Here is a 14,512-nt window from a genome sequence, read left to right as displayed (position 1 = left end):
TAGGGTTATGCAGCCACCTCCACAAACCAGTGTTAGATAATTTTAAAAAACTATTTTAGACACAAGGTCTCTCTGTCACCCAGGCCTGAGTGCAATGACACGATCACGGCTCACGTCCGCCTTAACCTCCTGGGCTCAAGCGATCCTCCCTCCTCAGCCTCCTGAGTAGCATGTCACCATGCCTGATTGATTTATTTTTTGTTCCAATGGAGTCTATACACAATGTTGCCCAGGCTGGTCTCAAACTCCTGAGCCCAAGTGATCCTCCTGCCTCAGCCTCCCAAAGTGCTGGGATTACGGGTGTTGCCTAATGGTGTCTTTAAAGCACAAAAGTTTTAAACTTTGATAGAATTCAATTTATCAATTTGTTTTCATTTCTAGATTGTGGTTTTGGCATATTTAACAAACCATTGCTTAACTCAAGGTCATGAAGGATTTATACTTGTTTCCTTCTAAGACTTCGGTAATTTTTAACTCTTTTATTTTAGCCTTTGATCCATTTTGAGTTACTTTTTTAGATATGGTATGAAGCAAAGGTCTAATGTCACAGTTTTACATGTAAACATCTAATTGCCTTTGCACGATTTGTTGAGAAGCTATTATTTGCCCACTGAATGGTCTTGGCACTCATAGAAATCAATGGACTAGAAGTGTGATGGTTTATTTCTGGACTTCCAATCATGCTGTCTTTTTCTTTCTTTTTTTGAGACAGAGTCTCACTCTGTCACCCAGGCTAGAGTACAACGGTGTGATCTCAGCTCACTGCAACCCCTGCCTCCCAGGTTCCAGCAATTCTCCTGCTGGGCATGGTGGCAGGTGCCTGTAATCCCAGCTACTTGGGAGGCTGAGGCAGGAGAATTGCTTGAACCTGGAAGGTGGACGCTGCAGTGAGCCGAGATCACACCACTGCACTCCAGCCTGGGCGACAGAGCGAGACATTGTCGCAAAAAAGAAGAAATGGGCCAGTTTTCCCGAAAACAGGAGACATACAGCAGCAACAACAATCAAAAGGGCTGCAGTCTCTCTGAGCCAGCAGGATAGTGTGCTCCCCACACTTTAAACTTACAAGGAAAGTAACTGAGGCCACCCATTGGAATCTTACTGTTTCTACTCTCTGCAGCCTTTTGCTGACTCATGGGCACACCTTTCTATTCTGTAGATGGGATGTTGCCTGATACACAAATTGCTAATAAAAGCCGATTAGATCTTGCAAACTCATATTTGCAGGAATTTTGTTCTAAAAGGCAGCATGGTGCCTTCTAGACCCCAAAGTGCTGCTCACAAAGTACAAGCAGGGCCCGGCGCAGTGGCTCACCCCTGTAATCCCAGCACTTTGAGAGGCTGAGGTGGGGAGATCACTTGAGGTCAGGAGTTCAAGATCAGCCTGGTTAACATGGTGAAACCCCGTATCTACTAAAAATACAAAATAATAATAATAATAATAATAATAATTAGCCAGGTGTGGTGGCAGGTTCTTTTAATCCCAGTTACTTGGGAGGCTGAGGCAGGAGAATCATTTGAACCCAGGAGGTGGAGATTGCACCCCAGCCTGGGCAACACAGCGAGACATCCTGTCAAAAAAAAAAAAAGCAACCCAGAGTATTCTTTCCACGTCAAAACTCAGTGGAAAAGACTGATCTAACGTCCATTGGCCAAAGACAGTTTGGTTAAAAAAAAAAACAACAAAAACGAAGACTGATCATAGCTGCACATTTTAGTTTAAAATACACCATTCTTGCGTATTATTCTAGATTTTAAAGGCAAAAAACACTCGCCCTCTCATCTGTCTTTCTGCACCAAGTTCTCCTCCCTAAAGGCATCTTGTACAGATGCAAATAATTACTATATTTTTTCCCTCACCCATTTTTTCACACAAATATTATATACATACAACTAAAGACATACCACTCGGCAGTTTGCTTTTTTAGCTCAATAATGTATCTTGGGATTTGCTGCTTTTCTATACAGAAATAACTCATTCCTTTTATCAGCTGCATAGTATTCCACTGTAGCAACATATTATTTTTACCTGGGTCCCTATTGGTGGACATTTAGTTCTAATTTATTTTTTTTTATTTTCGTAGTGACGCCATCACAACTCACTGCAGCCTCAACCTCCTGGGCTCAAGTGATCCTCCCACCTCAGTCTCCTGAGTAGCTGGGACCAAGGGTGCATACCACCATGCAGGGTTAATTTACATATATATGTATATATATATATATACACACATATATATATTTACATATATATGTAAATTAACCCTGCATGGCACATATATATATACATATATATATATATATATACACGCGCACACACACACACACACACATATATATACACATAGATATATATTTTTTTTTCTAATTTTTATATTTTTTACAGATGGGATTTCACCATGTTGCCCAGGCTGGTCTTGAATTCCTGGGCTCAAGCAATCCTCCCATCTCAGCCTCCCAGAGTGGATTACAGGCACGAGCCACTGAGTCCTTGTTTTCTAATTTTTTACCTTTGTTAACAATGTCATCACTGTCCACAGGACTTGCTGCGTTTGTGTGAGAGTACCTGAGAGTGAGCTCCTAAGAGTGGAATTGCTGGAGCAAAGGACATGCACTTGCATGGTGACAGCCGCCAACCTGCCCTGCATAAACATAACACTAGCCGGCTCCCAAGACTATGACAACAGGGCTGTGTGACGCCCACTACCCCCACCCAGCACCTTGTGATGTGTCGATTTTGGTTTTTGACCAATGGAACGTAAGGAGTGGCATCCAGATATCATTTTAGTTTGCATTTTGCTCATGATGAAAGAGTCTGAGCCAAAGATTGACAGCCTAGTTATGATTTAAGGGCAGCATTTCCTTTAGGAGCCCCACTCCAAACAAAGAGAGTCCCCAGGCCGGGCGCAGTGGCTCACGCCTGTAATTCCAGCACTTTGGGAGGCCAAGGCGGGTGGATCACGAGGTCAGGAGTTCGAGACCAGCCTGGCCAACATGGTGAAACCCTGTCTCTACTAAAAATACAAAAAATTAGCCGAGTATGGTGGCACACACCTGTAGTCTCAGCTACTTGGGAGACTGAGGCAGGAGAATCACCTGAACCTGGGAGGCGGAGGTTGCAGTGAACCAAGACCATGCCACTGAACTCCAGCCAGGACAACAGAGTAAGACTCCATCTCAAAAATAAAAAAAAAAAAAGAGAGAGAGAGAGAGAGCCCCCAGACTGGAAACTGCCAGGCTCGCCAGGTGACCCCGGCCCTCTCAGACTGCTCGGTCACATCTGCAATCCTCTGAGAGCAGGCTGCTTGGAATGTCTGGTTGTTTTTCAGCCTTTCTCCATGGCAGCTTCATGCTTTTGGCTACCCCGGGATTGAACTTTTGAAACGTGTATCAGAAGGGAGCACTCGGAGAGACGGAGCTGTGAAGAAATGCCAAGAGCCAAGGCTCGAGCAGAACACTCAGCCACAGGTGGCTCCAGACCAGGAGGAGGAGACTGCGAAGCCACCCAGAGGTGGGGGCGACCCTGGCAGCCCTGCTGGTTTCCAGAAAGCTCAGATCCCAGGGCCCACCTCAGGCCTTGGGGCATGTAAGATTTCACTGGATGCTCTGCCCAAATCAATATCCTGGGAGGACCAACCAGGACCACAGGTACTTGGTTATTCTGCATGGGGGGGCCAGCCACGTGGGGATTGCCAGGCGTCTGTGACCCTCTTGACTTACTATGGGTCTGGAGAGTCTACAGATGGCGCGGTGGTTCTCATGTTCTCAGGGCCTGAACAATCCAGGGACGAGGGAGCCATTCAGGCTGCTGTCCAGATGTGGACACTGCCAGCCCAAGGTCTTGCCTGGACAATCTGGGTGTCACTGCACCCCCTTTAAACAACCTGCCCACCTTGGAAGTCAGAGCAGGAGCCGCCGAGCTGGGCAAGGATTTCCTAACACATCAAAGAGTATGCTGACACCAACCCAGTGTGCCACCGGGCAACTGGCACCATCAAATATTGGTGCCATCCACTGCCACAGGTAAGAGTTGCCATGGGTTTGGGCTGCCAAGAAAAATTCCCCACGTTCAGGTGGGTCCCCAGCTGTTCACGCCTCAAGCGGTTTTCTTTCTTTTTTTTTTTTTGAGATGGAGTTTCGCTTTTGTTACCCAGCTGGAGTGCAATGGTGTGATTTTGGCTCACCACAACCTCCGCCTCCCAGGTTCAAGTGATTCTCTTGCCTCAGCCTCCTGAGTAGCTCGGATTACAGGCGTGTGCCACTATGCCGGGCTAATTTTGTATTTTTAGTGGAGATGGGGTTTCTCCAGGTTGGTCAGGCTGGTTTCAAACTCCTGACGTCAGATGATCCGCCCACCTCGGCCTCCCAAGGTACTGGGATTACAGGCGTGAGCCACCGCGCCCGGCCAACCTCGAGCAGTTATTAAGCTCCAGGTATGCTGGGGAAGTCGATAGTTGTAAGTGTTGGATGAAGACCAAGTGTGGCTTGGTAATTATAAAATATCCTTCCCGCCCTTCTTTTCCAAAGCTTGCCCTCTGATTCTCTTTTTGGATTAGCTTGTAACTCCCACACATGCCTGAAAGCAGTATAAGGTGCTGCAGTATTTCTGGGTAGTTTTCATAAAAAGTATTGGACTTTTCATAAATGAAGTGTATCAAACAACTTTCATAAAGAGCAGTAAACAACTTTTACAAAGAGTATTCAAAATCCCTCAGGCAGGGCAGAGTCTCACTCTGTTGCCCAGGCTGGACTACAGTGGTGGGATCTCCACTCACTGCAGCCTCCACCTCCTGAGTCCAAGCAATTCTCCTGCCTCAGCCTCCCAAGTAGCTGGGACTACAGGTGTGTGCCACCAGGCCTGGCTAATTTTTTTTTTCTTGTATTTTCAGTAGAGACAGGGTTTCTTTGCCCTGTTGGCCAAGCTGGTCTTGAACTCCTGGCCTCATGTGATTCTCCCACATTGGCCTTCCAACGTGCTGGGATTACAGACATGAGGCACCGTGCCTGGCCTAGAAAGGCCCTTTAAAGGCCAGAGTCAAGAGGCGGGAACAATCCAAGACTCTCTAAAGAGCTCTCCGGAAACACGGGGGCAGCCAGGGTCAGGCTCGCCGGGCTGCATTCCCCTTGGTTGCCTTGAATGTGACCCGGAGAGGGAGAGCTTGACTTTTGGCATCACTCGACACAGATGGGATTGAGGAGAGTGGACGGCCGGTTCTGGTTCCGGGAGCAGACAGGGAAGCTGCCCCGTGGAGTCCTGAACCCAGTATTAAAAGGACGGCAGAAGAGGAACCCCTGACTGCTTAGTCCTCTGGCTTTTAAACAGTATAATTTCTAGGCCGGGTATGATGACTCACGCCTGTAATCTCAGCACTTTGAGAGGCTAAGGCAGGCGGATCATGAGGTCAGGACATTGAGACCATCCTGGCTAACACGGTCTCTACTAAAAATACAAAAAAATTAGCTGGGCATGGTGGCATGTGCCTGTAGTCCCAGCTACTTGGGAGGCTGAGGCAGGAGAACTGCTTGAACTCAGGAGGCAGAGGTTGCAGTGAGCCGGGATCATGCCACTGCACTCCAGCCTGGGCGACAGAAAGAGACTCCATCTCTCTAAAAAACAAACAAACAAACAAACAAAAACAAAAAGGTGTAATTTCTTTTTAATTATCAAGAAATATTAATTGTATGTACATAACCGTCTCTATATGGATGAGTGTACCCACAGGACTGTGGACACAGATGCTCCCCAATTTACAGTGTGTTGCGCCCTGATAAACCCATCGGAAGTCAGAAATACAGACTAGAAATGCACTGAATACGCCTCCCCTACGCCACAGCTCAGCCTCGCCTGTCTTCCGCGTGCTCAGGACACTGACCTTACCCACAGTTTGGCAAAATCACCGAACACCGGCCTATTTTACAAAGAAGTTAGGATAAAGAATTTTCAATCAAAATGCAAAATTCGAAGTATGATTTTTGCTGAATACGTATGGCTCTCACATCATTATAAAGTTGAAAAGTCGTAAGTTGAATGATCCTAAGTGTCTAGGGCTGTCTGTGTGTATGTGTGTGTGTGTGTTGCGCACATGTTATCTGTGTGTGTGTGTGTCTGTATGCCTGTCTGTCTGTCTACCTACCCACCTACCTATGTTTTTTTTAAAGGATTCCAATCCTGGCCAGGCGTGGTAGCTCACACCTGTAATCCCAGCATTTTAGGAGGCTGAGGTGGGCAAATCACTTGAGTTCAGGAATTCGAGACCAGCCTGGCCAACATGGTAAAACCCCATCTCTACTAAACATACCAAAAAAAAAAGCGGGGAGCGGGGGGCAGGCGCGTTCTTAGGGTCCAAGCCTGTAATCCCAGCACTTTGGGAGGCCAAGGTGGGTGGATCGCAAAGTCAGGAGTTCAAGACCAGCCTGACTAACGTGGTGAAACCCCATCTCTACTAAAAATACAAAGATTAGCCAGGTGTGGTGGTGCGTGACTGTAATCCCAGCTACTCAGGAGGCTGAGGCAGGAGAATCACTTGAACCCAGGAGGCGGAGGTTGCAGTGAGCCAAGACTGCACCATTGCACTCCAGCCTGGGTGACAGAGCAAGACTCCGTCTCAAAAAAAAAAAAAGTTAGACAGGTATGGTGGCAGGCACCTGTAATCCCAGCCACTTGGGAGGCTGAGGCAGGTAAATCACTTGAACCCAAGAGATGCAGTTTGCAGTGAGCCAAGATTGTGCCACTGCACTCCAGCTTGGGCGACAAGATCAAGACTCCATCTCAAAGGAAGCAACAGGTGTAACGACAGGTGTTGCCTTGCAGAGCTGCTGGGGAATTAGATGTGCTAAATGTGTGCAGAGCTAGCAGAAGTTGGGATATGGGTGGAGGAAGGGAACCTGCCCATCTGCTATCAGCAGCTCCTCTGCACAGCACAGAGAACCTCACGTCCCAGCCTTGGTCCAGCCTGGCTTGGGGGACAGTACACAGCTCATCAGATCTAGAAATAACAGCTCAATAGTTTCTGTTTCTCAGGATTTCTGGACACACAGTGAGATCTTCAGTCACCTGACCCTGGAGACTCTTGGTGCTGAGTTGTCTAACACAGTAGCCACCAGCTGTGGGTGCTCACTGAGACCCAAAATGGGCTCATCCAAATGGAGATGTGTGTAGTGTTAAACACACACCAGACCTCCAAGGTTTTATACCCAAAAAAAATGTATGTTTCTTATTACTAACAATGATTTTCTACTGATTACATATTGAAATAGTACGGATCCAGTGGGATAAGTAAAATGTGTCCTAAGATTTCCCTTCTGCCACTTCTTCCTTTGGCTTCTAGAAACTTTAGAATCTCATATGCACTCATGTCGCATGTCTGCTGCACTTGCCACAACAGACTACACCCCTCTGAGGACTGATTTTTCTCTCTTCTCTTCCTTGCTGTGTCCCCAGCTCCTACCACAGGGGCTGCCCTAAGTGTTAGGTGAATGAATTTGTGATTCAGATGGAGGTCCACCCATATGTACCTTTGGATAAAGGTGACATTTTAAAAACACAAGTGACCAAGAATGCTCACTGTCATGGTTGACGTATTTCTCAATCTCTTGCAAAATCTGTGTTAAAAAATCGTTCTGGTCTAAGGAAAAATTATGAACTAACACTCACGCAGATGTCCAGCATTTCCCCTAGAATATTCAGACACCTTCATCCTAATACTGACGAAGGTGTCTGAATATTCTCGGGGAAATGCTCTTCCTGATGTCTTTTCTTTCCCTTGCTGCCCTGGTGGGCTGGGGTGAGAAAACAGGTGCTAGTCTCTTACGTTGTCTCATTTCTGCACGGCTGCCTTTCAAAATTTCCAGGAAGCCCTCTCTAGAAGAGGACCATTGCTAAACCAAAACCATCGTGAAGCAGAACAGATTTCTGGCTGTGTGTGTGGAGAATTTTGTTCGGAGGGTTTGGTTGGTTGTGTAATTGAAGGATTCCCTACATGTAAAAAACAGTTTGCTGTGAACTGGCCACAGTAACACAACATCTGTGTCTCCCTTGGGACTGCCTGTGACCCCTCTGGGGCCCAGCAGCCATCAGGGACAGAGCCAGCCTCTGGCTCCAGGCTGGGTTTCCATAGACCCTATTGGGAACAAACTCCTGGGAAATTTCCCAGTCCTGAGCTTTGTGTAGAGACAAAGGCTATCCCCACGAAATAAGGAAAGGACAGGGCATGGCCACACCCAGCTGTCTCTACAGGGTTCTCTTGGGAGCCATGTCACCAAGGAGTCCCCTGTGGGGTAAGACTGGCCCTCTCGATGCTTCCCTGAACTGTCCCTCCACAACACTGACCCCTGGGCCCTGCCACTGGCATCGTTTCTGTACTGTGTCCTCACAATAGGTGGCAAATCCCACAAGGGGCGAGATCCGCTGTTGTGCTCCCTGTGGGATCCTGGGTGCCTGGGACATCGTCAGTGCTCCCTAAGTGCGTGACACCTACGTAGACGGAGCATCGGAAGGATGGAGGCAAAGATGAAAGAACGAATTCCTTTGAGATCCCCAACACCTTACCCTGGTCACTTACTCATGTAGGCCATTTCCTAGGACAGAGCCATCTGACCCGATGAGAAAGGAACCCTGGCATCTTGAGGTTGGGACAACAGGTGCCACTGAGTTTTCTATCATGATTACTGTGAGCCACTAGCCAAGGGCTTGCCACACACTCTCTCACGTAATTCTCACGGCGACTCAACAGACAGAGGAGCTGCCAAGGCTTGGGGAAACTGCCTGACCAAGGCGACTCCGCAGGGGAGGGGTAGAGCAGCATCTAAGAATATTGGGGCAGTGCAGTGGGTGCCACGCACTCTCCCGGCTAGCAGTCTGTGGGGGCTCCAGTGCTCACTCCCCTTCTCAGCTATGAGTTCTGTGGACTCGATCATCTGTGTCCCTGGATCCCAGCACATGTGCAAGATGAGTATTCAGTGAATGAATGACTCTTTTTGTTTGAGATGGAGTCTCCCTCTGTCACCCAGGCTGGAGTGCAGTGGCACAATCTCGGCTCACTACAACCTCCACTTCCTGGGTTCTAGCAATTTTCCTGCCTCAGCTTCCCAAGTAGCCGGGATTACAGGCGTGCACCACCACGCTCAGCTAATTTTTGTATTTTTAATAGAGATGGGGTTTCACCATGTTGGTCAGGCTGGTCTCGAACTCCTGACCTCAGGTGATCCACCCATCTCGGCCTCCCAAAGTGCTGGGTTTACAGGTGTGAGCGACTGCGCCCAGCTGAATGACTCTTAATAGCAACATGATAGGAGAATCATGGGTACAAAATCTTGGAGATGCGGTGTGTATTTCACACTCATGCACATCTCCTCATGGGCTCAGGATAAGCCCATTGTGTCCCAGTGCCTCTCCCACCGCACCCCCTCCCTACCTCCAGAAAAAAAAATTTAAAAAGAAAAAAAAGGATAAGCCCGTTTCAGGTCTCAGTGAGCACCCCTGGCTGGTGGCGACTGCACTGGACAACTCAGTGCTGAGAACCTCAAGGGTCAGGTGACTGAAATCCCTTTATGTGTCCAGAAATCCGAGAAACAGAAACTACTGAGCTGCTATTTCCAGATCTAACGGGCTCTGCACTCTCCCTGTGTGCGAGGCTGGACCAAGACGGGGACATGAGTGTCAAGTCTGCCAGGTCCGTGTCACTCTTACAACAGCGGACCTGCTCACACGCAGGCTGCTGGGACCCTCCAAGAGAGTCCGATTCAGCAGGGCTGGGTGGGGCCAGAGGATGTGCTTTTCCAACAAGCTCTGGGTTGATTTGGGCATTGCCGGCCTGGGGACCCCACCTGGAGACCTCCTGCCCTGCCCACCACCCCAGGGGGCAGGTAATATGTTTCCCCCTTTACAGGTGAGGAAACTGAGGCACAGAAAAGCCGAATCCAAGCATTGTCACAGACATCGGTCCACAGGACAAAGGGGCACACAGTCCACAAAGGAAGAGAATCCAAGTCCTTACTCCGGAAATGCTGAAGAAAATCAGCAAAACCTTTCTAGAGTGCAGAAGGCACTAGTGACATGTGTGCCTGGAAGGTATGTACAAAGACAGTGACAGTGGCGATCTGGGTGGGTGTCACAGGAAGAAAGACCGACAGCCCTCCACACCCTGGGTGACAGTGGGAGAGGAGCCACTTGTGGGGCCTTCTCTCCATCCCTGTCCTCCCCACACACCCACAAATGCCGTCCCACAGTGAGGCCCCTGTCCCCAGCCCACAGGGCCCTGCCGTGATGTTCTCATGAATCAGCCCGACAGGGAACAAAACCCAGCTGGCTGCGCTGCTCAGGAAGACTGTTTTCTCTTAAAGAGAGCACAAAGAGCTCAATAAATTGATGCCCTGGGACTTCTTTCCAGCCCGGCCAGGAAATTCCTTCTAATCAGCCACTTCATTTCCCTCCCATTAAATCAGTGGAATTTCCCTTCATTAAGCTTTTCCCAAACAAAGGCCGCACGTGCTAAGGGGGAAGCCATGGACGCTGTCTACTTGGGCTCTTCAGGGCTGCCGATGGCAGAGTCACCGGGCAGGGATCCCAGGAAGAATGGGTACCATCTGGGTACAGCTGACGCTGCGGCGTCTTCACAGACAGGGCAAGCCCAGGAGGCTGGCGGTGGGAGCATGGGCCAGGTCCCAGGAGGCAGGAAGGTTTGGGCGTCTGGGGGCCCAGGGCTCGTTTCAGCCTTGATTTCATTTCTTCTTTAAAGAGGGTCCCTCAAATATGATATCTTCAACATTGCCCTGTTATGAGCTCACCTGTGGGCTCTCAAAATCTGTATGTTAAAGTCCTAACACTCAAGTGCACCTCAGAATGTATTTGGAGATCTTCGAAGTAGCCGGGCACAGTGGCTCATGCCTGTAATCCCAACTCTTTGGGAGGCCAAGGCAGGTGGATTACCTGAGGTCAGGAGTTCGAGATCAGCCTAGCCAACATAGCAAAACCCCATTTCTACTAAAAATACAAAAATTATCCAGGCATGGTGGCACACGCCAGTAGTCCCAGCTACTTGGGAGGTTAAGCCAGGAGAATCGCTTAAACCCAGGAGGCGGAGGTTGCAGTGAGCAGAGATTACACTGTTGCACTCCAGCATGGGCAACAAGAGCAAAACTCTGTCTCAAACAAAACAAAACAAAATCAGAGATAATCAAGGTGAAATGAGGCCTTGAGGGTAGGCCCTAATTCAAGACATTTGGGGTTCTTAGAAGGGGAGATGAAGGCCCAGCACACACAGGGAAGACCCCCTAAAGACGCAGGGACGAAGACAGCCATCTGCAAGCCAAGCAGAGAGGCCTCCGGAGACCCCAACCCTGCTGGCACCTTGACCTGAGACTTCCAGTCTCCAGGGCTATGAGAAGCTGGACTCCTGTGTCGAAGCCTCCTGCCTGGTCTGTGGTCCTCTATCATGGCAGCCTGAGCTACCCATCACTCCCCTAAGCAGGATCTGCCCCCAGGTGGATATGACAACCAACCCCACTTAACAGATCAGTGAACAGAGGCTGAGGGCCAGTGCCTTCTTAGCAGCTGTAAAGGTCTAGAGAACCCCAGAACTGGGCATGGGTCTCGGACTCCCAGGCCATGAGCTGGTCTGTAAGAGTGAGTGGCGTGAGACAAGGCGTGGACTCGCAGCTCGGACGAGGGTGGGGCCCTTTTTGAAGGACACTCTGGAAAGGCCCCACCCAGAAATTTCACTTCTAGGGACTTTTTTTTTTTTTCTTTTTTTGAGATGGCGTTTTCTTCTTGTCACCAGCTGGAGTACAACGGCGCAGTCTCATCTTACTGCAACCTCCGCCTCCCGGGTTCAAGCAATTCTCCTGCCTCAGCCCCCCGAGTAACTGGGATTACAGGTGCATGCCACCACATCCAGCTAATTTTTCTATTTTTAGTAGAGTTGAGGTTTCACTATGTTGGTCAGGCTGATCTCGAACTGCTGACCTCAGGTGATTCACCTGCCTTGGCCTCCCAAAGAGCTGGGATTACAGGCATGACCCATTGAGCCCGGCCTTCCTGATCTTACATAGTTATGTGTAACTATATTATAACAGCTTCGTATGACTGGTATGTAACTATCGTTTCATCCCATTTTTTTGTGGGGAAAAAATGCACGCCTGTGCGCGCGCACATACACACACACACACACACACACAGACACACACAAACAAATGAAAGGACTTGTGGCAAGAAGTCTAACAGTAATTCTCCCAGCCAATGGGTTACGGGTGATTGTTTATCTTCAGGCTCATCTGATGTTCCTACAGATTCCAAATTTTCTACAAAAATGTTCATTGCTAATAGGGAAAAAAGGTTTTGTGTGTTTTTTCTTACTTAATCCCAAATGTGATAGTAGGGATAAACATTCTTATTTTGAAAAACAAGAAAGAGAAAAGACGACTTTGGGCCTCTTCCCAGGCCTCCCGAGGGAGCACGGCAGCCGGGCGAGGGTGTCAAGGGTTGGAGAACGCCGCCCTACCTGTCAGACTGAACTCCGTTCCCGAGCGAGCCCACGTAGGCCTTCTTCTTATCCACGGGCATCACGTCCACGTAACCCCCGCTCTCGTTACTGATGACTCCCGCGTGCACGGCCGTCTTACAGATGCTCGAAGTCTGGAGGCACAGAAGGGCTCTGATCAGTGATGGCGATTCCAGCTCACGGGTCAAGCCGCCTGGGGCTCGGCCATGCAGTGCCTGGCGACGTGGCTGGTGGGGTGTCAACCCCATCAACCCCTAGGATATAATCATTACTACCTAGATTCCTCAGTGGTCTCTCCAGAGAGACTTGACATCATGCATTCATTCATGTGTTGAACAAGTAGTTTTTTAAGCACCTATTGTATGCCAGGCACTAGATTAGGGATTAAGAAAATTCAGCAGGGAACGAGATACAGACCTTGGCTTCATGGAGCTGAGTGGGCAAATAAATAAATAAACAAATGAGGCAGCCTCCACTGTGAAGAAAACAAAACCTGCTCGCAAGGCTAAACGCCTGGGTGGAGGGGGTACTTTAGAGTTCAGAACTGCTCAGGGAAGACTGAATGACAGAAAGGAAATTGTCACACCTGTGGGAATGTCTCTGCACAGAGCATCCCAGGGAGAGGGAAGGGCTTGTGCAAAGGCCCTGGGGTGGGTGTGCACTCATTATGTCCGAGAGAGAGACAGACAGCCAGGGTGGCGGGAAGATAGTGAGTCAGACAGAGTGTGGTGGAAGGGGTGGGCAGGGGCCTTTGATGCCATGTACACTGGACACAGGGTGAGGTCTGGACTGTTCCAGGTACCAAGGGAGCAGCTGGGTGCCACCCAGAGGCAGGAGGTGCTGCTTTCTGACATCATTGAGGAGTTCAGTTCCTGGGTGATAAAACCTTCACGTTAAACTTACTTTTTTCTCTTCTTTTTGAGACAGAGTCTCACCCTGTCACCCACGCTGGAGTGCAATGGCATGATCGCAGCTCACTGCAACCTCTGCCTCCTGGGTTCAAGCAATTCTCTTACCTCAGCCTCCTGAGTAGCTGGGACTACAAGCACTCACCACCATGCCCAGTTAATTTTTGTATTTTAGGTAGAGATGGGGTTTTACTGTGTTGGCCAGGTTGGTCTCAATCTCGACCTCATGATCTGCCTGCCTTGGCTTTCCAAAGTGTTGGGATTACAGGCGTGAGACACTGCACCTGGCCTAAACTTTCATTAGCATCTTAACCTCTCCAGTAGAAAAACGGTCCTCAGGGTGGGTTGTCAGAGAGGAACCAATTCACATTTCTCAAAGTTGAGGGAATTCATTCAGGGGCAGGTGGCAGCTGGGGCATGCTAAAGGCGTAGATTCCCGGGCCTTGCCCTGGCCTACTGATTCACAGCCTCCCGGCCGAGGGCCACAGAGTCAGATGCACACTCAAGGTTAAGAAGTGCAGAGGTGCCTCCCTGACCTGGGCTACGATCTGTCCCTCTGGCCTGCACTGAAACCCGACGCTGGCTTTGGTGGCAGAATCCACCTCTGCTGCACCTCACAACCACCTGCGGGATCTTTCCACGATGACCACGCCCAGTCCCCAAACCCCCTCCCATGCTCACTGCACCCAGCTGCTCTGGGGTGCAGCCTGAGAGTCAGCATCTTAAAACCCTCCCCAGCCGGTTCTCCCATGCAGCAGCCAGGGTGGCAGGCGATGGGCTGAGTGGATTCCCTTGGCATCAACGGCCTCCTGCACAGCGAGCAGGGCTGGCATGGATTCTGAGTGTATGGAATACCAGGCCCTGTGCCAACTACCTTTCGCTTATTATCTCACTTAATCCCCAAGCGAGGTGACCGGCTACCCCACTCCCACGTTACACAGCCTCGGTGAGGTTCAGTGACTTTCCCAAAGCCACATAGGCAGTTAAGGGATTGTGAGACTCCAGCTGGGGTCTGGCAAAGGGTGAAGTCCTTGCTTCTGCGGTCAGCACAACAATGGTACCCAAAGATGTCCACAGCCTGATCCCCTGACTGGTGACTACAGGACCTTA

At 49.5% G+C, this 14,512-nt stretch overlaps 1 protein-coding gene across 2 annotated transcripts in view; it reads right to left on the bottom strand.

The window, feature by feature from the left end:
* The window catches only part of CRISPLD2 (cysteine rich secretory protein LCCL domain containing 2), an 88,907-nt gene that overhangs the window by 4,210 nt on the left and 70,185 nt on the right, over positions 1–14,512 (bottom strand). For both annotated transcript variants that reach the window (XM_010333667.3, XM_010333668.3), the window contains exon 14: positions 12,495–12,628. In XM_010333667.3, the coding sequence (XP_010331969.1) occupies positions 12,495–12,628 (134 nt within the window). The remainder of the gene's footprint in view (positions 1–12,494; positions 12,629–14,512) is intronic.

The sequence above is a fragment of the Saimiri boliviensis genome, chromosome 1 (genome assembly GCF_048565385.1).
Source record: "Saimiri boliviensis isolate mSaiBol1 chromosome 1, mSaiBol1.pri, whole genome shotgun sequence".
Taxonomy (NCBI): domain Eukaryota; kingdom Metazoa; phylum Chordata; class Mammalia; order Primates; family Cebidae; genus Saimiri; species Saimiri boliviensis.
Note: the sequence above shows the minus strand (reverse complement) of the source record. Positions and strands in the feature narration are given on the sequence as shown.